At 52.8% G+C, this 24,605-nt stretch overlaps 1 protein-coding gene across 2 annotated transcripts in view; it reads left to right on the top strand.

The window, feature by feature from the left end:
- The window catches only part of ERI3 (ERI1 exoribonuclease family member 3), a 131,217-nt gene that overhangs the window by 90,737 nt on the left and 15,875 nt on the right, over positions 1-24,605 (top strand). For both annotated transcript variants that reach the window (XM_061451424.1, XM_061451425.1), the window contains exon 7: positions 1,901-2,000. In XM_061451424.1, the coding sequence (XP_061307408.1) occupies positions 1,901-2,000 (100 nt within the window). The remainder of the gene's footprint in view (positions 1-1,900; positions 2,001-24,605) is intronic.

Below are 24,605 nucleotides of genomic sequence, written 5' to 3' on the forward strand. Positions count from 1 at the left end.
AGGAAAGCAAAACGCGATGCGGGGATGGGTCTGGTGCCGATCCTGGGGCCAGCTCCCTGCTGAGGATGCTGCTGTGGTGCTGGGGTAGGCAGGCTGGGCTTGGCATGAGCACCCAGCTGTAAGGAGCTTTCCAAAGCTGTCTCCATGGCTTTCCCAGGATCCTGCCAGCCTCCTGCTGTGCTCCCCTGGTTGGCCAGGGCCTGAGGGATGTGTCTGTGCTGGAGAAGCAGCCTGCAATATGGTAGCTCAGAGCCTGCCTTGTCTCTGTGCGGGGACAGCCCTGCTCCCTCTTGGTGTCCTCCTCTGAAGCCTGTGGGGACACCCCTTCTGCAGGGATGCCTCAGTGCTGGCAACCCTGGGTCTGGACCTGCTGGTGCTGAGTGAGGACCTTACTGCGCTGTGCCTGGGCTTGCTTTTTGGGATGAAGCCCAGGAGAGGGAGCCACATGCGGAGCCACTGCCACCATCACCCAGGGCCACCCAGCAGGCGGGTGGCAGGGTCCCATGCTGCGCTCCAACCCGGGCTCCCCCCATCCACCTGCATCCCAGCCATGGCAATGAAGATAGCAGAGCGTGTTTGTTGAAGGCAGAGGAAACCTCCCCGTTGTGTACACAAAGTGTAATTTCAGTGAATTATGCACAGACTTAATTAGGAGTTTTAATTGCTAATCATCTCCCAATAGGATTAGCAATGCTGTCTATTAATTATCTGTGGAGCCCTCTGTTTTGCTAAGGCAGGAGTAACAAAGCAGCGTGAATGGTTACGTAGGCTGGTAATAAATTAACTCCCCCAAGCCCCATAGCCCCCAGGGGGCTGCCAGCCCTGCCTGTGCTGTGCAGAGCAGCAGGTAGTGGGAGCAGAGGGATGGGCAGCAGGTCCCAGTGGCAGGCAGGGGGGTGATGGGCTCTGGGGGTACCGCTCAGCTCCACTCAGCCCCATTCCTGCTGCAGAGAGCATCTTTCCCCATGTCCGCAGCCTGTCGGTGATACCCCGCCGCGCTGTGGCCGTGGTTAGCGATGATCCCCACTGCAGGAGGGAGATAGGGGCTGCTGGATTGACCTGATCTCATCTGGGGACAATGGCCCTCACGGCAGCAGAGATAGCGCCAGCGTGAGCGACGCTAAGCCCACGCACCCTTCTTACTGCTCACAATGCGGCGCTGAGCTTAATTCCTGCAGATGAAGAAGATACGTGGCTGTCAGGCTGTAATTACAGCCGTGCGTGTGACACGGGTCCTGGCTGCTTTTATGCTTGCATTGTCCGGTGGGGTTTTGTGTTGATCAGGCTCCAGGCTGCTTTGATCCTGCAGGGATGGAGCAGGCTCCCTCTGGCCAGGCTGTGGGCTCTGTGCAGTGGGGTGGGCAGTGCTGGCTTCCAGTCGGGTTTCTCCCAGTGATGGCAACTGTGGTCTGGGACTGGAAATGAAAGGGGAGGCTGGGAGAGCTGTGGTTGCTGGAAGGAAAGGGAGCTGCTGGCCATGGGCACCCCTGACTCCTGCTGCTGACCCCATCTGTGGTGAGGCAGGAATGGGGAGATGGTGCTGAAGCAACCCAGGGACATGCAGGATGAGCTCACAGCCCCTGGCTCGCCCCAGCATGGCGAAAGTGGTTTTGAGTGATGCCAATCCAGCACAGTGCCCAGCAAACCTCATGAGGGTTGTCATCTCTACAGACCAGCAGAGACCTTGCTCACCTCTTCTCTGAGGTGCATCAGGTGGGACGGGGCAGGGTGAGAATGCTTTGAGCTCAGGAGAGCTGCTGCAAAGATGATGCGCGGGTCCACACTGAACACGGTGAACACAGACCCACACCAGTACCAGGAGCAACCAAGCTTGGGCAAGTACAAAACGTGTCTGCACATGGGCTGTGCACCCATCTGACCCTCTGCTCTTCTCTTCCAGGCTTACAGCTTTGCCATGGGGAGTTGGCCAAAGAATGGGCTCTTAGACATGAACAAAGGACTGAACCTACAGCACATAGGGAGGCCTCACAGCGGGATAGGTGAGTGATGCCGCCCCGTGCCCATCGTTCCCCACAGCTGCTGCTCCAGGCACACAGGATGTGCCTCTGCTCCAAGAGCTTGTCCAGGCTGGGGTGCTGAGAGCCAGTCAAAGGGCTGCAGGGTCTCCAGCTGGTGGAAGGGACAAAGATGTGTCAGGGCAGGATAGGCACACAGATGAGCTCTCCGTCCCTGACACATCCCAGTGTGCCAAACACACCTCTGGCTGGGGAGCTGCTCCCCTCCTTGGCTGCTCTGGCAGTGCTTAGGACGGTGTGGATGTGGGCAGCACAGGGGTTGCACAGTGCCTGGACCACAGGGCAGGGGTCTCCAGGCTGGTTGGGATGCTCTCCCCATTGGACCAGTCCTCCAGCTGCTCTGGAAAGGACGCTCTGCCAGGCAGTACAGCCTTGGAGCTGGCTGGAAACATGTTGCTGAGTGAAGATGCATGGCCCCAGCTGGAGAACTGAATCATCATCCCGTTTGCTCACGTGTGATGAGTTTCATGGTCCCACAGCTGAAATAACCATGCATGGTGCCAGTGCTCCATGTTTCCCCTACCTCCTTCACAGCAGGGATCAAAGTGACATGAAGATGCAGACCTGGCCTGAGACACCGAGGCCATGTATCTGCCTGCTGCTTAGTGCTGGGGGCACAGAGCTGGGACAGCAGCAGGCTGTGGTATGGCAGGAGCTCAGATTTACTGGGCTGTAGGCAGGGCTGTAACTCAGGGCTGCATCACTCTTGCCTGTCTCATTTCTCTGCGGGGTGTTGGATCACCTCTTGGAGAGCAGCAGTCAGGTGTTCCCTCTGCTTCCCAGCGCTTCATCCACAGTGACGTGTGGCCATTAAAGTTTGCAAGGAGGTAAGATTTACTTGGAAAAGTCATTGGCTACCTGGGCCTTGAGGAGGCTGTTTAATATTGTTTCAAGGCTCTAACCATTAAACTCTCCAATCAATCCAAGTTAAGGAGATGAATTATTTAAAGCTCACCCGCTTTTAATTAGCAAGCTCCTTTTGAACTATGGATCTGGTTGCATTATTGACAGAGGTAGCATTAAAATTTGCTTCCTTGCCTGGGAGCAGATTTGCCTTGCTTTTGTGCCATGTTGAGCAGATCATGGGGAGGGAGCAGGGACTGTAGGAATTGTGTGTGCATGTCCTGCTGTGGGGGCTTGGGCTTTTCCTAGGGTCTCCTGAGGGTGCAAGGTTGGTTTGTGCCTCATCTTCCCTCATTTTATTTATGTCAGGAGCTCTCTGTTGCTGTCTTCTCTTGCTCTGACAAAGCATCCCTAGCACTGGAGTATCATCCGTCTGTTGTTGGTTTCTGCCTGTGTTTATCTCAGTGCTGTTGTCTTGCACAGCCTGATGGAATTCAGAGAGATGCTGTTCATGTCTCTCCTCGTTACAGTCCTCTAGGAGGGTTTTGCAACTTCATTTCTGCCAAACTCCCTCTGTGAGGAGCACTCCCAGCTCTCCCCAGTACAAGGTAAACCACAGGCAGATTGCCCATGTTGAAGCAAGGCCCAGCAGCCAAGCTCCCTTCTTGCAGCACTCCATCCCAGAGGCAAACCTGCCTTTCACACACTCTTTGAAGGGGTTTCTATGGTTGCTGTGAAGGATGCCACACCAGCAGAGTGATGGTCCCCATCTCCCTGGCACTGCCAACAGCACACATGTGCCCTGTGTGTTGCAGCCTGCTGGTTGTTCCATTTGGGCTGGGTCCAGAGCAGCTCTGCCTTGGGTATCAGCAATCCTCTGCCTTCCTGTTGAGGTGGCAGCCACTGGCACCCTGTGTCTGGTGCCTTTACCACCGGCTGGGCCTCTGGGAGTGAGCTGAGGGCATGGTTCATTGAATGTCAGCAGGGAGAATGGCTTCTCCTCCTGGCCAGGTTGGGAGCCCCAGGCACAGCTGCTGCCTGCAGTGTCAGTGCTGCTGGCTTTGGGGCTTGGAATCCCAGTGTCCCCCCTGGGATAAGGCTTGGGGCAATGCTGGTGTCTGGAGAAATGCCTTGCCTGGCATTTTGTCAGGGCACCAGCCTCTTGGCCTCCTGGCCACTTCGTTTCCCAGCCTGCTGGCTGGGAATGGATGGGCATGGGTCAAATGTTGGCTCTAGTGACACCCCAAGAGGTCCCCAGCCCAAACGCAGAGGAGGTGATGTTCACTGCAGAGGAGGCCTGGCTTGCTTGGGTCTGGCTTTGCTGCCTCATCCTGGAGCAAGCATCAGTCCTTCACAGCTGACTCCTTCCATATTGGCTACTGAAACTGGGCACAGTCGTCCCAGTTGCTGACGGTCACCCTGTACCTGAGCAGTCCTCACCACTCTCCTCTTTCATGCTCTAAACTGCTCTTGCTTCAGGGCTGGTAGGAGCCATCCCTTTCCCTGCCCAGGACTGCCTTTCCCTTCAGAAGTCTGCAAACTGAAGAGTGTTGAGAAGGGAACAGGAAGGACATGTATTAGCCAGCCACACCATTGTCATGAATACCGTGCCATCATCCCTGCAACTCCTTTCCTGGCAGCATTGGGACTGGTCTGGGGGGATGCAGGCAGTCCTGTGAAGCCTCAGCTCACTCATGCAGGAATGTGCAACATGGGTATTTCCCTTCAAATACGGCAGAAAAATTTCAGTGGATGGCCACTTGCTTTTGCAAACAATTTGCAAGGAATTTTGCAGCCTCACCTGACCGATTGTGTGTTGCTTTATTTTCAAATCACTCTCAGATTCACTGGCTCAGTCAGTATCCACTCCAAATCCCTGCAGTTTGCATGTTTGTGGACCAGTCCCACTTGATGCTTCACCTTATCCCCTTCATCTTGTTCAAAATCCAGGGAGTGCAGGGTATTTATCCTCTATGGATTCCCTTTGGGCTGAATGTGGCCCTGAGGGCCTGTCCTGGGTTCAGCAGTAGCAGTCATTTTTCTCCTTCTTGGTAGCTGGTGCAGCGCTGTGTTTTGACTTTCAGCCTGGGAACAGTGCTGATAACACCAATGTTTTCAGTTGTTGCTAAGTGATGTTTACCCTGACCAAAGACTGTGTGAGGCTCATGCTCTGCCAGGGAGGAGGGGAAGCTGGGAGGAAGCAGAGACAGGACACCTGACCCAAGCTAGCCAAAGAGGTATTCCATACCACAGCATGTCATGCCCGGGGGGGTGACTGGGAGTTACCCGGAAGGACACGGGGTCTTCTGGATCAGACTCGTTTGTTGGCCGGTGGTATTGTATTCTCTTCCCTTGTTATTTTCTCTTATCATTGTTGTCATTGGTGGTCGCAGCGGTGATTTGTGTTGTACATTGGTTGCTGGACTGTTCTTGTCTCAACCCATGGGAGTTGCATTCTTTTCGATTCTCCTCTCCGTCCCTCTGGGAGTAGGGGGAGGGCAAGAAGGGGGGGAGTGAGTGAATGAGCTGCCTGGCTGGGTTTAGACCACAACAGGGCCACACAGGACTAAATGAGTGTCAGCTCTAGCATGGACTGTAGGATCTTGGGGTGAGGAACTTCTGGTGTTTTCTTGGCCCTTAACACTATGAAGTTGAGTCTTGCCAAGAAGTTACACCCCTTACAGATGTGTGTATGTTGCCATTCTTAAAACATGTGTTTGAGGCACTGCTTGCCAAAAAAGAGCTGCAGCTTCTAATAGGGTTGTTGGCACTCTCATGCAAAGATCAGCAGTCACTGGCTCCATACAAGTCTTGCACTGGGGTCTCGCTACTGAGTTCCAGAGACTGATATAAATCAGAATTAAAATCCCAGGGTTTAGTTGTGATTGAAACCAGCTAGCGCATCACCCGGATTCAGGAATTTATTTTCTTATATATTTGCCTTTTCACGTGTTTCCCTAAAAAAAGGTCAAGTTTTACCAAACAGCACCTATCAAACTGAGCGCAGCTCTTCTTATCACTGCCCAATTGTTAAACCTGGTTTTCTTTTATTCATCAGATACTCTATTTTTGCTACATTTATTTTGATCAATTATGTAGCATAATATGCCTTTAGTCTTAGTTTTTAGATACCCATTATGATAGAAAAATGGGGAATTACTATTTGTTCTTAAAGAGGCGGTGATTAAATTATTTTGGGTAAAGATTTGAATGCCATACTGAAGTACCCCATCAGTAGTTTGAATTGGTTTTATTCATAAAATCCTGTTTCCCTTGCCATGTACTCAATACAGAAGGAAAAGTCAATTTCAGAATCCTTTCTAGGTAAGAACACCTCATGCATGAACCCAAAGCAAGAGGTGATGGGTGAGCTGAAGCAGTGTTTCTGGAGAGCACCAATTCAACATTTTAGCATTAGTACATCTCATCCTCTCCCACCTTCGTTTGGTGGTTTGTTTGTTTCCCTGATTATGAAAGGATAAAAGGCACACTTCCCCCCTTCCACCCCCCCAATCATTGGTTGTTTCTCAGCTCTGAACAAGCCATTGAAATGAAAATACACTGAAAAAAAACCAAAAAGTTTCTAAAGCTGCAGAAGTAGCTGCTGCTGCTGGGAAAGTTTTTCTCATTCGTCAGCTCTGCTTCCACCTCAGGTGCATTGACTGTCTTTAAAACATGATGTTACCCCTTGCTACTGATCTTTTAAATCTAATTGAGTTTAACTGAATCTTTAAGGTTCAGGCTTTAGCACACACATTATTATGATTTTAGATTTAGTGCTAAATGTCTGGTTTGGGGTTGTTGTTCTTTTACTTTGGGGGGAAAGAGGGTTCCCAGGCTGCTGTGTCTCTTGCTAGTGAACCCACACTGCCCATCCCAGGATTGCTGGTCCCATAGCAACATCTCTCTCAACACGATGCCCTCACGGGGCTGTTTTACACCAGCTGATGTAATCCTGCAACCCTTGAGCCTCTGCACAGGGCTTCACCGTCTTCCCTGTGCAAACAGTCCCCCTGGTCAGGGCTGTGCTCCCTCCATGAGGATCTCTACCATGCCAAATGGAAAAGCCCTACCTGCCTGGGCAGGTCAGCAGCCCATGCGGTGAGCGACCCAGCAAACCACCATGCCTTTCTGGCTCCATCTCTCTCTTTTCATTTACTGATTGGAAATCTCGGAAGGTTAGGGTGTGATATTGTTCCTGATCCAGAGCATTAATTAGGCCTCGGAAAGAAGAAGAGGAATCGCGTGTTTTTAACAGTGAGGTTAATGGGATGCTCGCAGAGTAGACAGTTTTAATGAGCTTCAACTCGATGTGCACTGAGTTTACTCTTTGTGTTAAAAGGGTCACACTGCAGTAGTTTGATGTGGATTGTCTCCTGGCCCCCGGTGTCATAGGTGAGCGTCTGTCAGAGTCCAGTCAGAGCACATTTACATAGTGACACGATTCTAATTAACTACCTCGAGCTGCCACCGCCGCGGGGAGCCGGGCCAGCGCTGCCGGGTGCCTCCTGCCCAGCGGAGACATCCACTCTGCCTGCTCCCGTCCTGCCAGCGCCGGGCTGCTCTCCGAGCTGACATTGAAGGAGAGGGCAGCAAGGGACACGCTCGCTAAGTGCGGTGGCACGTGGCATGCCACCCGCTGTAATGGGGGCCTTTGGCTGTCAGCACTGGCTCTCCCTCACCGGGAGCTCAGTGGGGACTGATGAGGCTTTGCCTCGCCCTGCAAGGTGCTGGGAGTGTGTAGTCCCGGCAGCTTGCTGGCTGTATTTCAGCCTCTTCTCGCTCTTCCCTGCTTTCCTTTCCGCTCTCAGTTTCCTGCCTCTCCCAGGCATCTGTGGGATCCTGTCACCACCTCATCTGCAGTGGGGCAAGTGGAACAAGGGGACAGCATTTTGTGAAACTCCCCTCCATTTTTTGGATCACTTTCCATTCCACCCGTATGGCCCTGTCTGGCAGAGTCAGTCATAGAATCATAGAATGGTTTTGGTTGGAAAAGAGCTCATCTAGTCCCAAACCCTCTGCCATGGGCAGGGACACCTTCCGCTAGAGCAGCTTGCTCCAAGCCCCGTCCAACCTGGCCTTGAACACTGCCAGTCCTGTCTTCCTTGTCCCTTCCAGGGGATGGGAGAAGCCTTAGAGAACCCCATGCTCCCCCAGAGCAGACATACCCTGTTCTCCAGCTATTGCTTTCTCAGCAGAGGTGTCCTGCAGCTGGTGCCATGCCTGGGGCAGTGCCATTTGTACCGTACCATCCTTGGATGCTGGGAGCAAGAGCCAAGCAGAGGGCTCACTGCTGCAGAGTGGGGCATGGGGCTGCTGCCCTGCACACAGCAGAAGGGGAAAGCCCAAGGCAGAAGGGGAAAGACTTTGAGTTAAATAATTAAAAGAGACTTAAGTAAAAATCAACAGAAATGTCACCAAATGAGCAGTGTCATTCTGAATTAGCGCTCGTAAAGGTCAGGCGGATCCAAGCAGGTGGAGTGGCTGCGGTGTGCCGGGTGTCACAGCCGGGCAGCGTGTCCCAGCGTGGACCATGGGGATGGGGATGGGAGAGCAGGCGGGCGGCAATGGGTGCTACCACCACAAGCAGCAGCCCCGCATCCCCAAGGAGGGATGGGGAGGGAGCTCTGGCCGGGCCGGCCGGTTAGAGGACACGCGTCTGTCAGAGTCCAGTCAGAGCACATTAACGCGGTGACATGATTCTAATTAACTACCGTGAGAGGTGTCACAGCTGGAAAAGCAGTGAGCGGAGACAAGCTTTTAAAAAAGGAAAAAAGCAATGTGACAGTCTTTTTTTTTTTTCTTTTTCTTTTCTTTTCTTTTTTTTTTTTACTCATGTGTGCTCTCTCCCCTCCATGTGGGAGTGGATCTAAAGATAATTAGGATGTCTGGCTGCCTGGGAACCTGAGCCGGGGCTCTTTTGCTTTCAGTCATTTAAGTTTTCGACATCTCTCTGAAGGGACTTGGTGGCGCAGTGGATTACTGCGCGCCAGAGTGACAGAACACTCTTCTAATCGTAAACCCTTTTTAGACAGAATCCTGCTCTCCCTTTTTCCCCGGGAGCAGCGGGGGGTATGTTCTGATCACTGCAGCTCTGTTCCCATACACGCTACAATGGGAAACTCAAGGTCTTTCAGCTGTTTCCTGCAGTTAACAAAGGAGGCACAGAAGAAAGAAAGGAAGGATGATTGAGTGTTTGTGTTGACTGCACTCACCCCTCCGTCCTACCCTGCCTAAAGTTGGTCCTGTGCCCGACTCTGCTGCTTGCTGGGGGTTGTGATGGGCTCATCACGCCTTGCTGCTCGCTTGAGGTCTTGCTGTCCCTGGGGAGAGCAGCCTTTGGAAGGGAGGGTGAGATGGGCTGTGGGGCTTTGATGGATCCCATGGATACTGGGGAAAGCAGGATTCCCTGCACCCCCAGGAGAGGCAGGAAATTGAGAGGGGAAAGGAAAGAGCAAGAAGAGGTTGAAATAAAGTCGGGTACCACCATGCTCCCCTCCCAGCCCCAGGACAGGCAGATGCAGTGCCGGCTCGCCTGGGATGTGTGGGAAGTGGACACAAGGCCCTCTCTTCTGGGTGGAAGCAGTGATGTTTGCAGCACTGGTATCAGACTGGGTATAAGGGGGATTTCTGGATTATTATCTTAGTGACCAGCAGATCAAGGGAGGTGATTCTGCCCCTCTACTCTGCTCTGGTGAGACCCCACCTGGAGTAAGTACTGCATCCAGCTCTGGAGTCCTCAGTACAGGGAAGACATGGATCTGTTGGAGACGGTCCAGAGGAGGCCATGAAAATGATCAGAGAAATGGAGCATCTCTCCTATGAGGAAAGGCTGAGAGAGAATTGGGGTTGTTCAGCCTGGAGAAAAGAAGACTGCAGGGAGAGCTTATTGCAGCCTTTCAGTACTTAAAAAAACTATAGGAAAGATGGGGAGACTTTTTAGCAGAGCCTGTTGCGATACGATGAGAGTGATGGTTTTAAACTAAAAGAGGAGATTCAGGCTGGATGTGAGGAAAAAATTCTTTGCAATGAGGGCGGTAAAACACTGGCACCGGCTGCCCAGAGAGGTGGTGGATGCCCCATCCCTGGAGACATTCAAGGCCAGGCTGGATGTGGTTCTGAGCAACCTGATTTAGTTGAAGCTGCTCCTGTTCATTGCAGGGGGGGTGGACTAGATGAGCTTTGAAGGTCCCTTCCAACCCAGACTATTCTATGATTCTATGACAAGCCCAGCTGAAGATCAAGGCAGGTCTCTGTCAAGACTCAGACCTGGCTGACCCACATCAGGACAGCACGGCTGTCATCCTGGAGCTGCCCGGTAGCCCATTTTGTCTGGATTCTGGTTTTGGAATCAGCAGTGGGGACTGCCTCCCTAGGTAGATAAAGAAGATCTGCTGTCCTTCTCTCCCTCCTTCCCAAGCCAGCTGTGATCCTCAGCCCAACGCCTGGCCCAGTTCCTCTCCCCAGGAATGAGAAACCTCATAAACGCATTTCTCATATCACTCTAAACCGTTGTTGGCATACTGGGAGCACAAGGAGAGGCCAATGGTTTGTATTGTGTGTGCTCTGTCTTACCAATCAGCCAGTCCCAAACCCAGGAGCATGCAGACATGAAATGATCTGTACAGAGACCCTTGCACTGCCTCATTCTCATCCTGCTCTTGGCTATTTATTTGTCCAGTCCTGTAGCTGAACCTTTCCACAGTATCCCATACACACACTGCTGGAACAACACTTGTGCTGACCCCATGTTGTGCTGGGCAGGTAAAGCATCTTTACTAGTGTGTTAGCCCTGTAACAAGCAAACACTTCCCATGCACCATGATGCATCCTCCAACACAGCAAGACATGTTAGGTGAAAAGCCTTGGAAGATCATTAACTTTCTAGGGAGCTTTTCCTGTAGAAAGCAGCAATGTAAAACACTGAGTGTCACTTTGATTTCCCTGTGATTCTTTTGGTGCCTTGGTGTCTCTGTGTTGTGTCCCAGACAAGCCTAAATGGTAGTGTGATTTCCCTTACCTGTGAGGAGGGGAAGAGTTTCCTGTTAACGAACATAAACATCTCAATTACGAGCAAGGATTGCCTGTGCTGCTCTGCAATGGACTCCAGTGGAAGGTGGGTTTTAACATCGTGCTGTCCTGCAACAACATGTCCCCAAACTTGCCCTGCATTCCCCAATAACTTAAGAAGCACTACAAGAAATCTGGAGAGGGACTTTTTACAAGGACATGAGTGACAGGACAAGGGGGAATGGCTTTGAGCTGACAGAGGGAAGATTTAGCTTAGCTATTAGGGAGAAATCCTTTAATCTGGGGGTGCTGAGGTGCTGGCACAGGTTGCCCAGAGAAGCTGTAGCTGCCCCATCCCTGGCAGTGTTCAAGGCCAGGTTGGATGGGGCTTGGAGCAAGCTGCTCTAGTGGAAGGTGTCCCTGCCCGTGGCAGGGCGTTGGAACTGGATGAGCTTTCAGATCCTTTCCAGTGTAAACCATTCTGTGATTCAGTGATCCTGGGGGATCGCAGGGATGCTGCTGTCCCTCTCAGATTAGCCCAGAGTTCAGCCATCCATGCGTTGTCCCAGCTCCAGCCTCCCTGGGCAGCATGGGGCTGGTGGCTCTGAGCACTGTGCCCCCCTCTGCGAGGAGAGACTCCTGCCCAAGTCTTACTGAAGATCTGCCTTTAACAAGAGTGGTGGCAGAGCTATGGAGGGAAAGCCATCTCAGTGAGGGATGCCAGGTTTAAAGCCGCCCTGCTTCACCTCATCAGAAACTATTGGAAGGTGCAGGAGGGGAAGGGGTAGCAGCCAGCCAGAGACTCCACCACAATTTAACAAGTTCCCATTCTCCCGAGTTCCCTGGTAAGACCCCCCTCCAAGTCTGCACAGGAATTCATAAGAATAGGAATTCATAAGAATAGGATAATTAGGACGTTTCAAAGCTGCGACCCTCAGAGGAGTCCTTGGATTAATCTGCTTTTTCCCCTTAAAGACATCTGTAACTACAATCTTTGTTTCTGTCCTCTTCTTCTCCCCCCCTCCCCTTCTTTTCCCCCCTTGTCTGTCTCTGTATCTCCTGTCAAACCGTTGCAGACGTAAATGACAAAGAAATCAGAAAGAGAGATCAATGCAGTCCAAATTAGCACTTGGAGATAGACTGTGCTGGAGATGTCAGAGCCTGACCCCAGTTGATCTGCCAGCCTCCTCTGGTGATATTATGCAAATTGCATCCATCTGGCAGAGCCCAGTGAAGGACTAATGGGGCAGGGAGGGGGCCATGGCCAGGCGCCTTCGGGAAGGGGACAGAGCTGGGGGTCTTTGGAGGGGGGGGGTGCTCTGTGATCCATGGGGGAGATAAGGAACTGCATTGGCTTCATTTGCGCCCCTGGGCGGATTAAAAACCGAACTCCAGATAAGAGATAACCAAACTTCATTTCGCTTTTTATTTTATTCCTTATTGCCACCCCCCCACACAACCTAGTACCAAAAAGACGGGTTGGTGGGGGCAAAAAAGATGGTTCTTGGCGCTCTTGTTTCCTGCACGTCATTACCATTAATGGCAGAGTGAGGGGAGAGACAAAGTCGGGGAAAGAAAGCAGAAAAAAAAGCAGCTAGCTGCTTAAAAGGCTGCTGTAATAGGAGCATGGATAATAGAAATCTCAAATTACAGTGATCGCCTTGTTAAGAAGTTTGAAAATACGGCCAGATTGTCTTTAATGAGAGAAATATGGCTGTTAGTTAGTGAAGGAGGAGGGAATGGACCTTGTTTCAAGATCTGTAGCTCACCCATCAAAGAGGCACCGGCTGTTTCATTTCAAATTCCGGCTCCTCTGCCTAATATTAAAAATAGTTGTTAAAGGCTTTGACTAGCAAGACGGTTCTCTTTGGCTTCCTACTCTCTCTCCACCTCCCCTGAAAGACTTCGCCAAGAGAACTTCTGCTTTCAAAACGGCCAAGCATAGAAAGAAAGAAAGTTTTGGGCCATGGGGTGATGCTGCCCCTGGTACCAGGCCTTCAGACCAAGCACCACCAGCCCCATGCTGTCCTCATTGAGCAGAGGGGAGTTGTCCCCATGCAGGAGCTGCCTCCTGGCAGCCCTGACCCAGGCATGGGGCGGCAGAGGCTTTGTTGGCATCCAGACCCCCATTAAGCACCGTGGTGCTGCTTTCCATCGCTCTTCCTGGTGCCTGGGAAGAGGTGCTGGGGCAGAGCTAAGGATGCAGAAAAGGGATCTGGCAGAAGCAGCTGCCCACCAGCTCCCACCTCTTAAATGTTAATGGGCATCTCTGTGCTGTTGGGCTCTGACCCATAACTCCTGCCTCACCGTGGCACTGGCAGCCCTCTCGTCATCCTTCCCTGAAATCAAAGGATCACATTAATTGGTTTAAGGATCACTGCCCCATGTCCTGTTTAGCAAACCTGGAGTGTGTTAATAGCTGGTGTAACTCAGCACAGGATCTAGGGACAGGGTCTGGATGGGGAAGGTGCCGCTTTATGAGGAAGGTGAACACCAAGGCATCAAAAATGCGTTGAGTGCTGTGTTTTCCCGTGTCCTTACAAAAATCAGTGTAATTCTTCCACTCCCAAGTTGATAACAAGTTGAAATCCCAGGACAGAGGGCTCTTGGAGGAAGGAAGAGCTGCACCAGCCACACTGCTGCCCCTTCCCAGCGTCGCCTGTTTGTAGATTTGCAAGTGGGATCAGAGGGGGTCTGCTCTCCTGTTTCTTCCGTAGCGTGAGGTTCTTCCCAAAGCCAAAGCTTCCACTGCACAGGCTGATCCCAGCTTATCCCACTCCAGCTCTGGCTCATTCCCGGTCCTGCAGCAGAGTAATGGTCACTGCTGAGGGTGGGCACACCAGTCCATGCTGATGGGACTGAGGGTCCATGTCCAGTGCTGTGCTCTGATGTGTCCGCCTGCATGCCTGGAGGTCTCTGAGAGGGTGGCATGAAGCAGGGATTCAAGAGCTCCGATCTTTCAGGTTTTGGCCAGGTGGTGGCCTTGAGATGCAGCAGGGTCACAAGGGCTGCTGTGCTGGGAGGGCTACAGGACTGTCCTCCCTCATCCCCCTATGGCACTGGAAACCACGGAAAACCCCTACCCAGTGACATGATGCAAAACCCCCCTGTGATGGAGAGCACCCAGCAACCCTGGGTAAGCTTTCCTGCTGTAGTTATTCTCACTGTTAATTACACACATGCCTGCAATGTGCAGGGGGAGCGACCACCAGTCCAGAGGGGCTGCCTGTGCAGACCTTCCTGCTGCCCACACCCTAGCCATGCATTACCCCTTGCTTTCCTGCCCACCCCATGGCAGCAGGGACAGTGCTGGCACTGCTGGTTGCCTATGCACACCAGGGCATGCATGTCTCCACTGCCACCTCTACACCCTTCCCCAGGGGCTCTGCACATGGGGTGCAGCCATGGTTGGAAGGACCCTGCAGTGGGCAGTGACTTGCTGGGAAGCCCCTTCCAGCCATTAGCTGCAGCTCCCTGGAGCTGGGGGTACCAGGGCTCGGGGTACCAGCGCCAGGTTCCCTCTCCCGTCCTGCGTTTCCAACCAAGAACCAACGATTTGGCTTCATGTGGATGCTCGGGGGACTCAGGGCTTGGCCGCTGGGCCACCTCCAGCACCCACAAAGCCCTCTGCCTGATGCTCTCCCTCTCCAGAAGTACATAGAGAACAGCCGAGAGAGGCAGAGGAGGAGAGAAAAAGAGAGACAACGGCTTTGCCTCCACGCTCCCGTCCAGAGCAGTCTCCTAATGAGAAGAATATGGCTGCTAGTTAGCAGAGGGGTGTGTCCTGTAGGCTAAAATGAGATAGTTACACTGCACTGATTGAAGGTTGAGGTTAGAGGGCAGCACAATTATGTTCAGGAGATTCAAGGGCTCTGTTTGATACGGCAGTTCTAAGCTCCCAGCCAGTGTCAGTAGTTTAGCTCAGGGTTTCTTTCTTTTTTTTTTTTTCTCTTGTGGGCTAAAGACAGGAAGGATAAAAACTATGGGAATGAGTTGTTACTATTATTATAAAGTGGTGTGAGGTTTTTTTTCTCTAAACCGCCAGCTCACCCCCCTTTTGCTTAACTGTTTCCTGATCATTATTTTTTAAGCGGCTCAGAGGGAAGAAGAGAGCATCCCCTTCCCCTGGAGAGCAGCTCTGAATTTTCTCCCAGCCCAGGAAGGTGATGCTTTTGTGCCCCCCGATACAGCTCAGTTCTCTCACTGCGGATCAGCAAAGCAATTAACAGTTCAGATTATGCCAAGGCCGAATTCTTTGTCTTCAAAATCACGGGTTAAAAGTTGTAAAAGAACCTTAATTGTCTGGTGCTGAGGTAGTTTTTCCTGAGAGCATCTCCAATGCTCTGGGATGTTTATGGGGGGAATCTCTTGTGTTTTAGAAGCCCTGCAGCAGCATTACCCTTTCCCAGAGCCTGCAGCAGTGTCCAGGCACGGCAGCAGCATCCCTGGCCTCTCTCCCATCAGCTGTCTTGCTGCCTTTTAAGCATCCTCTCATCCATCCCAAGACAATCCTGGTCACTGTCACCTTTCTCCACAGCCCCATCCTCACACCCATGTACAGCTCCAGCCACTGCCCTCAGTGCAGCGAGGTGAGGACCACTCTGCTGTGACAGCAGCACATGGCAGCCTGTGCAAGGAGGCTGTTGCTCGCTCAGCAGCAGCACCCAGCCTTGCTAGGCTGAACACAGGCCACCAGCCTGCCCATGCCAGCCGCTCCATCCCAAGGGATGAGCCAAGGGGTTCCTGCCCCTTTCCTCCTTGCCTGCTCTTCAGGGCCCATCTCCCCAGTCACATTTGTGCCCCAAGCCTCTTGATCTGAGTGACAGCCTGCTTTATTTGCTCTAGTGGTTCCCAGTTTTCAATGTTAATTCCTCCCAGAAGAAAATGTCTTTCCCAGGTGAGTTGCCCATCCACAGGGACATGGAAGGTGTGCTGGGTTCCCTCGCCTCTGCAGCATTAACCCGATGGGCAAGAGCCTGACAGGTGCAGGAGGCCATGATGCCCATGGAGCACTTCAGTCCCTTCCAGCATCACAGCCAGGCTGTCCTGAGGATGCCACATCAGCGAGCAGGACGGATGCATCCTTAGCATCGCTGCTCATCCCGGTGCAGCCCATTTGGCACAGCGCCACGCATCACCACCACAGCCCCCCCCCCCCGTCATCCCAGCTGCAATTAGGGGTTGATGGATTGTCCCAGAGCCAGGGTCTCGGTACGGCTCCCCAAAGGGGATGTGGCACACGCAGAGGCGGGCAGGGGCCCGCTGGGCTGCTTCTATCCAACAACAATTTCTAATCTTGATTGGAGAGGAGGGCGGTGGGCTGGGGGGGGGGGGGGGGGGGGGGGAAGAATGGGAGATAAATGTTAGCTCATTTCTTAAGTAATTAGTTACCTCTTCATCCCCATGTTGTAATTGTGAACAAGCTGTAATGTTTAATTAGTGTGTAAATGAAACCCCAATTTCATAATGGCTGTGGTGACAGCGCTAAGTGAGACAGGCACAGAAGGGGCCGCATTGTTTCAACGGGAGATGAAGCTGTCGCCCAGCAAGCCGAGCGTCTCTGGGAGAAAATGGAAATGATAAACGAAGTGAGGCTAATTAGCAAAATCCTACAGGCCCCACTGATGGTTCTCATCAAGGGGAGGTAATGAAGCGGGCGGGCCAAGCTGAGGGGGGATTAATTGGAGCTGATTGTTGCACATACAGATAATACAGAGCAGTCAGTGCAGGGATGCAAACTTTCCTGCTTTGCTTCTCTTGCCTTTCCCTCGGAACTGGCTGTGGGAAGAGCCTGTGGGGAGCAGGTAACAGCCCTGGGAGCTGATCCTGGAGCAGGCAGGACATGGGTGCAGGGGGATGCTCCCTGCCTGTGGGTATCTGGGCAGAGGCACATGAGCACCCCATGGTATGAGGACTTTGAAACATCAGAGAGCTGCTGCAGCCCTGGTTTATAGCCCTTGCTTAGCTCCTTTGCAAGTCTCTTCTCCTCTGATGACTGTATTTTATGCGTAGACATCCAGAGAGTAAATAAAGCTCCTCTGTGCAGCGGGTGCTGGGAAAGAGGTTAATCCCCTCCCATGCCCACCCTCAGGGCAGGGGTCTCTGCAGACCTGATGCCTGTGGCAGCCGAAGCAGAGCTCGCTGCAGTGAGGGAACCTGGGGCATCGTGGAGCTGAACTTTATCCTTCTGAGCTGTGTGAGAAATGCCCTTTCTGCAGCTGCTGGCGCGCACCCCTCATCATGTTGCATTACTTACTGACATTTCAGGGAGCGCAGGGAGCCCCGCTGCCCGTGGGCTTAGCCCCAAACATCCATCCCTACTGCAGAGCGGGGCTGGCTGCCCCTGAACCTGCTCTTTACCTGCTGCCAACTCAATATCAGAAGTGAGCAAAAGCCTTGCCAAGCAGAAAGAGGACAGCAGTACCTGTATGTCTGGGCTTCTGTCTGTCCAAGCAGGCTGTTCCTGGAGCTGCGTGCCTGAGAGCAGGTCTTTTCAGTGTCTGAGCCTCCTGTTCTGCCAAAAACCAGGAGGATGAGCTGTCTGCTTCCAAGTGCCAGTCCCTGTGATGCCCAGTGCCTGCTGGGAGTCACTGCATCCCTCCCTGTTGGCATCTCCAAGCCCCTCACTGCCTCTCCTGCTGAGTAATGAGAGATTTCCCTGGGCCTCCGAGGGCTCTAAAGAGGGGCTGAGCAATATTATTTATTCAGTTGTTTACAGAAGCGTTTGATCGGGAATAGTTCTTCACTGCCAGCCTGTTGTGTATTATTCATTGCAATAATCTCTGCAGATTGTGATAAACTGTAACTGCGGCGGGGCAGCGCGTAGCTGGGCTGTACTGCCACCGCTGCCTGCACCGGCCTCTAAAATATCGGCAGCTGCAATCATAAATCTCAATTTACAAGTGGGACTATTGCACGGGGAGTTATAGTTATACTAATGATTACTTCTCTGTCATATTTTTCATGTTGCAACACAGCAATAAATTTTTAAGAACAGCCCAAGCAAGGCGTTAGCGAAGCCTGCGCGTCCTCTCGCCACGCTGACAGCAGACAGGGGCATTCCTGGTCCACCACGGGCATCCCGCTGCCCCGCTTATCAAAGAGGTGATGCTGAGGTGGGGCTTTGTGTCCCCACACTGGAGAGGTGCAGAGGAAACTCCCCGTTGGAGCGTGGCTTCAAGGTCAGCTCTGTTTGCTGTACCAGAGAAGAGACCTCAGCTCCCTGCATCAGTTTCCCTGCTGCAAATGGGGGCTGACACCCCCCGCTCTGTCACTGACTGGTCTTTCTCAGCCAGGTTTAGGATATCCTGGGGTTGCTGAGGCCAAGGGATGGGGATTTAATGACCTAGAGTGGAGCTGGTGTTTGAGTGGTGTATTCTGTCCCTGTAGTTCACCATCACACCGGGGCTTTCCCACATACCGAGACGTGGAAGCTGCCTTTCTGCAGACAGTGGGACCATGGGGTGGAAGCAGGTGATGGCTTGGATGGTCCCACCTGGAGGAAAGCCCCCTCTTCCTTGGGGATGGCAAGAGTCAGCAGGGAAGGCTCTGGCTAGAGGAACCCCAACTCTGCTTCCATCCCCATCTGTGACCAGTGACTCATGAGCACCCAGTGTCATCCCTCCTAGAGGAGTCCCCATGGGGGCAACGCCATGGACCAAGCCTCTTGCCCAGAAGGCAGCAGTGGGACACAGGGTTCAGCAAGCATTTCCCGAGTGTTTATCACAGCTCCGAGGTCTGTGATGTGAGGCTTCTGATGGATGCCTCTATTCACAGACTTGACATTATGATGTACAGGGAGCCTAGAGACATATAGATTTTCAAAGTGGCCACTTTGAGCATAATTATAAATATCCAGCCTCTTTACATAGTGAATTGCTGCCAGGAAAAGAAGGGCCCTGGGAGGGCTGAAATTCTTGCATCCAGGCTGTCCTGAGCAAGGAGCCTTGGCAGAGGTTTTCCACCCCTTTTGGGGTGCCAGGAAGGGATGGGTGTTAATGGATTATGACTTTCCCATCCTGTACCCCCCTGACAGCTCCCACTGAAAACTCATGGTGCTGACAGCACCTCTCTGTGGGGGACACCCCTTCCTTGCCTGCACCAGCACACTGCAGTCTGATTTTAACTGCTTCTGAGTGGCTGAATCCCCTTCCAGATCATGGCACAGAGCATCAGGGGCATCAGGGAGCTGGGAGCAGGTGCTCCTGGTATCTGTGCCAGATCCATGGCCCCAGGGACACAGCAAAGGAGCAGTCTTCCCGTAGCTCATAGCCAGCTCATCTCCTTCCACTTGCCTTTTGAGCATCCCAGCCCACAGAGGGTTGGAGCTCAGTGCAGAGGAACCAGTTTGCAGGCAAGCAGAAGATGGGCGCTGGGTGCAAACCTAGCAGCTGAGACTCAGTCACAGGAGCACTCCCACATCCCCTCTTGGACCTATAGGCCCCTAGAAAGAAGGAGGAAGCCACTTGGAAGTCCCTTTATGATGCTTTTCTCCTGTGGTTTGAATGGCATCAGGGCATCACTGCTTCCCTCTCTGCAGAAGCTGGAGTGAGCGTGCCCTAAGTAAGGTGTCGGCAGGCGTTGGTGTGTCCATCCCTGTGCATGAGTGTATAGGTTCAAACAGGCATTAGTCATTGCCTTCCCCAGCCTAGGACCTCATGCTGGAATATCACAGGGAAAAGCAAAGGGGATGCTGAGGATTTGTGTTCTGTTTGTGAGAGAAGATCAAAGAAGAAAACTGGAGGTAGAGATAAGAGCAGTGCCCCGTTAACTGGGGGGAAGTGGGAGGAGGGCCCTAGCTTTCCAGGTTAGGACCCCTCAGCAGACTCTGCTTCTGCTACATGCAGATGTGAATGCCCCACATAAAGAGGGACCATGGCTGGGAGCCTGGGCTGAGGACTTTGGGCCAAGGACTTACTGGTGGGCAAGGGCAGGAGTAGCCAGAGACTGTGGATGGCAGCCGGAGACCTAGGCAGTTTGGTGTTGGAGTGAATCCCACTCCCTCCTTCCTTCTCTACACATCTTGCCAAGCTCAGCCTGTTTCCCCATCCTTGTCCCACCTCTTTCTCCTCATTTCCTTGTCCCACTCCCTTCCCCTATTTCTCTGGTATCATCTCCCCTCATCACCATCGCCACTAAATCCCCGTCACTGTTTCCTCCTGCTTCACCTGCCCCGACTCCAGCTTTTGTTGGTGCAAGTGGCTTCAATGGAGCAGTTTCCTCCCTCACCCTTCCTGGGGAAGTCATCGAGCTCCGGAGAGCTGGGTCCCCTCTTCCCATGCAGGTGCCTGGGGTCAGCACCTGTGTGGCCACCCAGGGCCATGGGCAATGCTGGCTTTGCCCAAAGCTGGCGAGATCCTGTTGGGAAACCCAGAATGCTCCCTGGCCCCAAAATCACCTTCCCGGTAGACTTCAAGGCTTTGTTCCAAAACATCTGGGCACGCACAACAAAAAAAACCCTGTTACAACAAGTAGCTGGAATTTCAGGGAAATAGCAACGTATTTCTCATTCTTGTTGATGACAATGTGTTAACAGTTCAGCCTGAAATTTCCTGGGGAAAAAAATGCATTGTGAGTGGGACATCCAGCACAGAGTATCTCGGATCACTAAATTTGGGGGGGAAATCAGGGTAGGTCGTGTCAGAGCAAAGGGGAACCACCAGCCCCTCTTTTTCCCCAACACCCCCACAAACACACACATGCTCCTGGGTCTGGGGCAGCCAGGCACCTGGTTCCCATGTCCTCAGGCCCACAGGGATTGGATTTTGTGCCCTCCAGCAGCCCTGCGCACTGCAGCATGTTGCACATCACCCAAGGAACATTAATTAACATTGTGGAAGATGTTGGGAAAGGTGCAGTTTGAATGATCTGGCACCGCAGTCATTCAGATGCTGAGTTAATTCAATCCTTGCACACAGTGCTCCTACAGATTGTTGGCTTTAAACAAACAGCAGTGACAGATTTGTTGCTGCGGAAATGTGGTCATTAAGTCGGGAGCGTGTGTTTGACCTGAAAGCGATTGAGTGATGGATGCAAGTCATTTTAAAGCTGCAGCAGCCAAAAGGATGCTCCTTTTGGAGAGCAATCTTGCATCTGAGGAGTGTAAATAATTTAAACAAACAAGTAAAGTAAGGTGAAAGCACTACCGTTGGCTGCTCTGTTGTATTACAGCACTCAGCGCAAAGCAGGGCAGTGCTGCGGGCTCTGTGGTGAGGAGAGCTCCTTTGCGTAGTGATGGCATAAAAAGGTGCAAGTACCGGCTTTGGAGCTGTCCCGAGGGATAAATGGTGCCGTCGCTTAATAGTTACTTGTGGGAGCTGCACATCCACTGCTCTGCAGGATCCCCAAGAAATGGGGACCAAACTGGTTTGGTGGACATCAATGTCCTGCCAGAGCAGGACTTGGGTGCCCTGCAGCATGGTACTATTCCACTCCAGCCACTCCTCCCATCAAGCCGAAGGAGCTAAATATTCGCTTGGCTTCCAGATGCCCAGATTTGGGCCATTTGGTCCAACAAGGATGCTCTGGGGAAGCAGGAGCTCAGGATGCTGTTGGGCTGCTGCTCCAGGCCAGCCTTGCTCTGAGCCATCGTCTCGCTGCTGTTGATGATCCTCTTGCTGACAGGCTGTGTGCTGGGAGGCAGCATTAGAGCCGCCACCGGTCACATCGCATGGGTCTGTGCCTTCCGCCACTGAATTTGGCATCCCAGTAATGAGGCTGGTAGTTACTGTGCAGTGGAAGCAGCCATTGCTTAAGCCTCAATATCTCGGCCATTTAATTTAATGGGTTTTTTTAAATACCAAAAGCAATTAAGTTCACATTGTGAGCTAATCGCCTACAAAATTTCATTTCAGAGATGCTCAGACTGTTTGTGAGAGAATTGCTGGAAAAAGACCCAAATATGCCACCAGGTCTGTCTGTTCGTCCTCTGCCTTCCCTCATTCCCAACTAAAGCCAGACAAGACTTCTCAAAAGGAAACAATGATGTTCTCAGTTTACTGCTTTTCTGTCGGGTTTTACCATGGTGTGAATTTTAGATATGTTAATTTAAATGCTAAAGGTTGGTGATGGTTATAGTGCTCAGCTGGTACCACAGGAGTGAAAAACAGGGATTTAAGGGCTGGCTGATGGGCAGGAGCCACATTGCTGTTCTGGTGGAGCAAGTGAGTGCACAACCACATACCTGGGCCTGGAAGAGATGGAGCGTAACCCACTGTCTTGAGACCCTGTGTCTGTGCTGCTGTACCTGGGGGTGTAAGTGATGCCTGAGTAGGAGCACCCAAACCTTTCACAAGCCCTTTTGCTTCAGAAAGGTATCCTGGGTGAGCTGCTTGCCCTGTGTCTACCTCACCCCTCAGCAGCTCACCCAGTGTGCCTGCCTGCCTCCCAGCTCCTCCTCCAGCCCCAGCAGCCCCAGCCCACTGCATCCAGCCTCAGGAGCCCCGCAGGGGCCAGTTTGCCTGTAGGCTGCATGGCTTTATCAGATCGGGGAAGAGCCAGAGGTCTTTGCCAGAGATTACTTGTTCTCCTAAACAGCCATGTTACTGAATACGGGATAATCCCCCCTCCATTGCCAGCTAGGGGTTTCATTTCCTGCACTGCGGCTATCATGTTAACACTCTCTCCTTAAAAGCATCTTTGCTGGCTGAGCCGCACACGTGGCACCCATCACCCCCATGATGGGCAGAGGCACGCCCCACACTACTCCACTGGCTGTGTTTGAGCTGCCTGCTCCCAGTGTGTTCAGCCACACGTGGCCACCCCGTTTTGGATACAGCATTCCCTGGGCTGGACCCCCCTTGCCATTCCCTGGCCGGCAGCAGGGATGTGATTTATGGAGTCCCGCACGCACCCGGTGAGTCCAGCTCTGTGTGTTTCAGGGAGATCCATCGCACGGGAGGGGAGGTCACCGTGTTGCAGGTTTGCTAACCTTGCCCGCTTATTAAAAATGGTAAAAGCCTCCCTCAGGACTCGTGAAGTATAGATCCAGAGAGCTCCATATGCTGTTCCCCTTAATGAGATGTCTGCCTGAAGAGCAATAGCAAAACACACCATCCAGTTCAGGGTCCCTATAGCTAGATGGCCTGGCTGTAAACAGAGCCGTCCGTCTTAATGGGCTATCGTGTAAAAACTTCTCCCAGTCAATAAATCAAAGGGGCTTTGATTTATATCATGCGCTGCCTTCGCTATTAGGCTGCCTCTGGATGGCATGTTCTGATACAGAGCTCTCCAGGACCGCCAGGCGAGGCCAGAGGCTCTAATGGGCATTTAATTTAGGCTTCCCCTTGCCAGTACCTACGTGGAGCTCAGCAGCTGGGGCTCAGCAGGGGACCCTCCATGGTCTGGGATGGCCTTGCCCTGTGGGAAAGGGCACCCATGGATCAGGACCTAGCTGGCATCCTGCTGGGTAGGGGCCTCTGGTGTACAGGGAGCACTTGGGGAGCTGGAAGAGACCAGACCCGCCTTGGGAAGGGGAGCATGGGGCTGGTGAGCTCCCCTCCTCATCTAGGAGCAGCAGCAGCATTGGCTGGTACAAGTATTTATTTTTCATTCCCTCCCTGGTGCTGCTCGGATGCCACCGGAGGGAAGTTCCGCTCCAGCCACCATCCCAGGCAGAGATATTAGTCCTCATTACTAATTAAAGGAAGCAGGAGTAATTGACGGATGGTAGATGGCGGGGGAGCCGGTGTGATGAACGGCCCCTGTCCCCGTGCCGGGGACGCATGCTGAGCGCTACCTGTTAGCTACAAATAAACAAACCTGATAAATAATAAATAGTTCGAGAAGAGTGGCCGAGCATTATTTAAATTAATAGGGATTAGAGGGAGAGGCCTGAAAGAGCATTCCTCCGAATGAGCTATCCCTGGACGGGCAGGGACTCATTTGTTGCAGACTGGAGTAAACAAGGAGATGGGGAGGATTCATCACAGCAGGGCCTTGCAGTGCTGCTTGGGCTTGTAACAGCCCAGCCACGCTTCTCCTGGCCACCCTGCACCAGGGTTCCCTGTGTTCCCGATGTCACCGGGCTGTCACACCTCTAGTGCCAGGCTGGGGAGCCAGGGTGCTGTGGGGAGCACGTGCATGGCTGCAACTGCTGATGGGTCCCACACCACAGCAGGGCACCCTGCAAGCTCCATGGGCACCCAAACTGTGTGGCATCCGCAGCCCGACTGCACCCAGGCAGGTGAATCCTGCTGCTGAGGGGCCTCTCCTCACCCGCTGACATTTGGATAACCCTGTCTCCTGCTCAGAGCCCGGGGGTGGCAGCGGGAAGGAGGGATGCTGGGGAAGGAGGGGAGAAGGGAGGGTGGGAGCTCTGCTCACTATCACATCTACTCCATCTTATCGCCACGGTAATTTGATGATAAAAAATAATCCGAGGCTGGAAAGGAAACATGTGTAGTGGAGTAAAGATTGAATGTAGGTGGATTGTGCCCTGGGGCGGCAGCTGGGAGATAGAAGGAAATGTCCTTCTGTTTGACATACTGCCGAGACACAGCCCCCTGCCTCGCCAAGCCCTGCCCGCGGCACTTGGAGCCCATGGCAGAGCAGGAGGGCCCCCCATCTCCTCCTGCCCCTCTGCCTGCAACCCCCGTGCCTCCCCACATGTCCCCCCATCTTCCTGCCCCACAGCTTGCTCCCAGCACGCTTCTGGTTTTTTCCACCCCCCCTTTGGTTATGCTTCACAACTCATTTTATCAGCTGTCAGTAGCCAAA

The sequence above is a fragment of the Pezoporus flaviventris genome, unplaced genomic scaffold, assembly GCF_033815535.1.
Source record: "Pezoporus flaviventris isolate CSIRO_AGI_PZ_B2104156 unplaced genomic scaffold, CSIRO_AGI_Pfla_v1 ptg000013l, whole genome shotgun sequence".
Taxonomy (NCBI): Eukaryota; Metazoa; Chordata; class Aves; order Psittaciformes; family Psittacidae; genus Pezoporus; species Pezoporus flaviventris.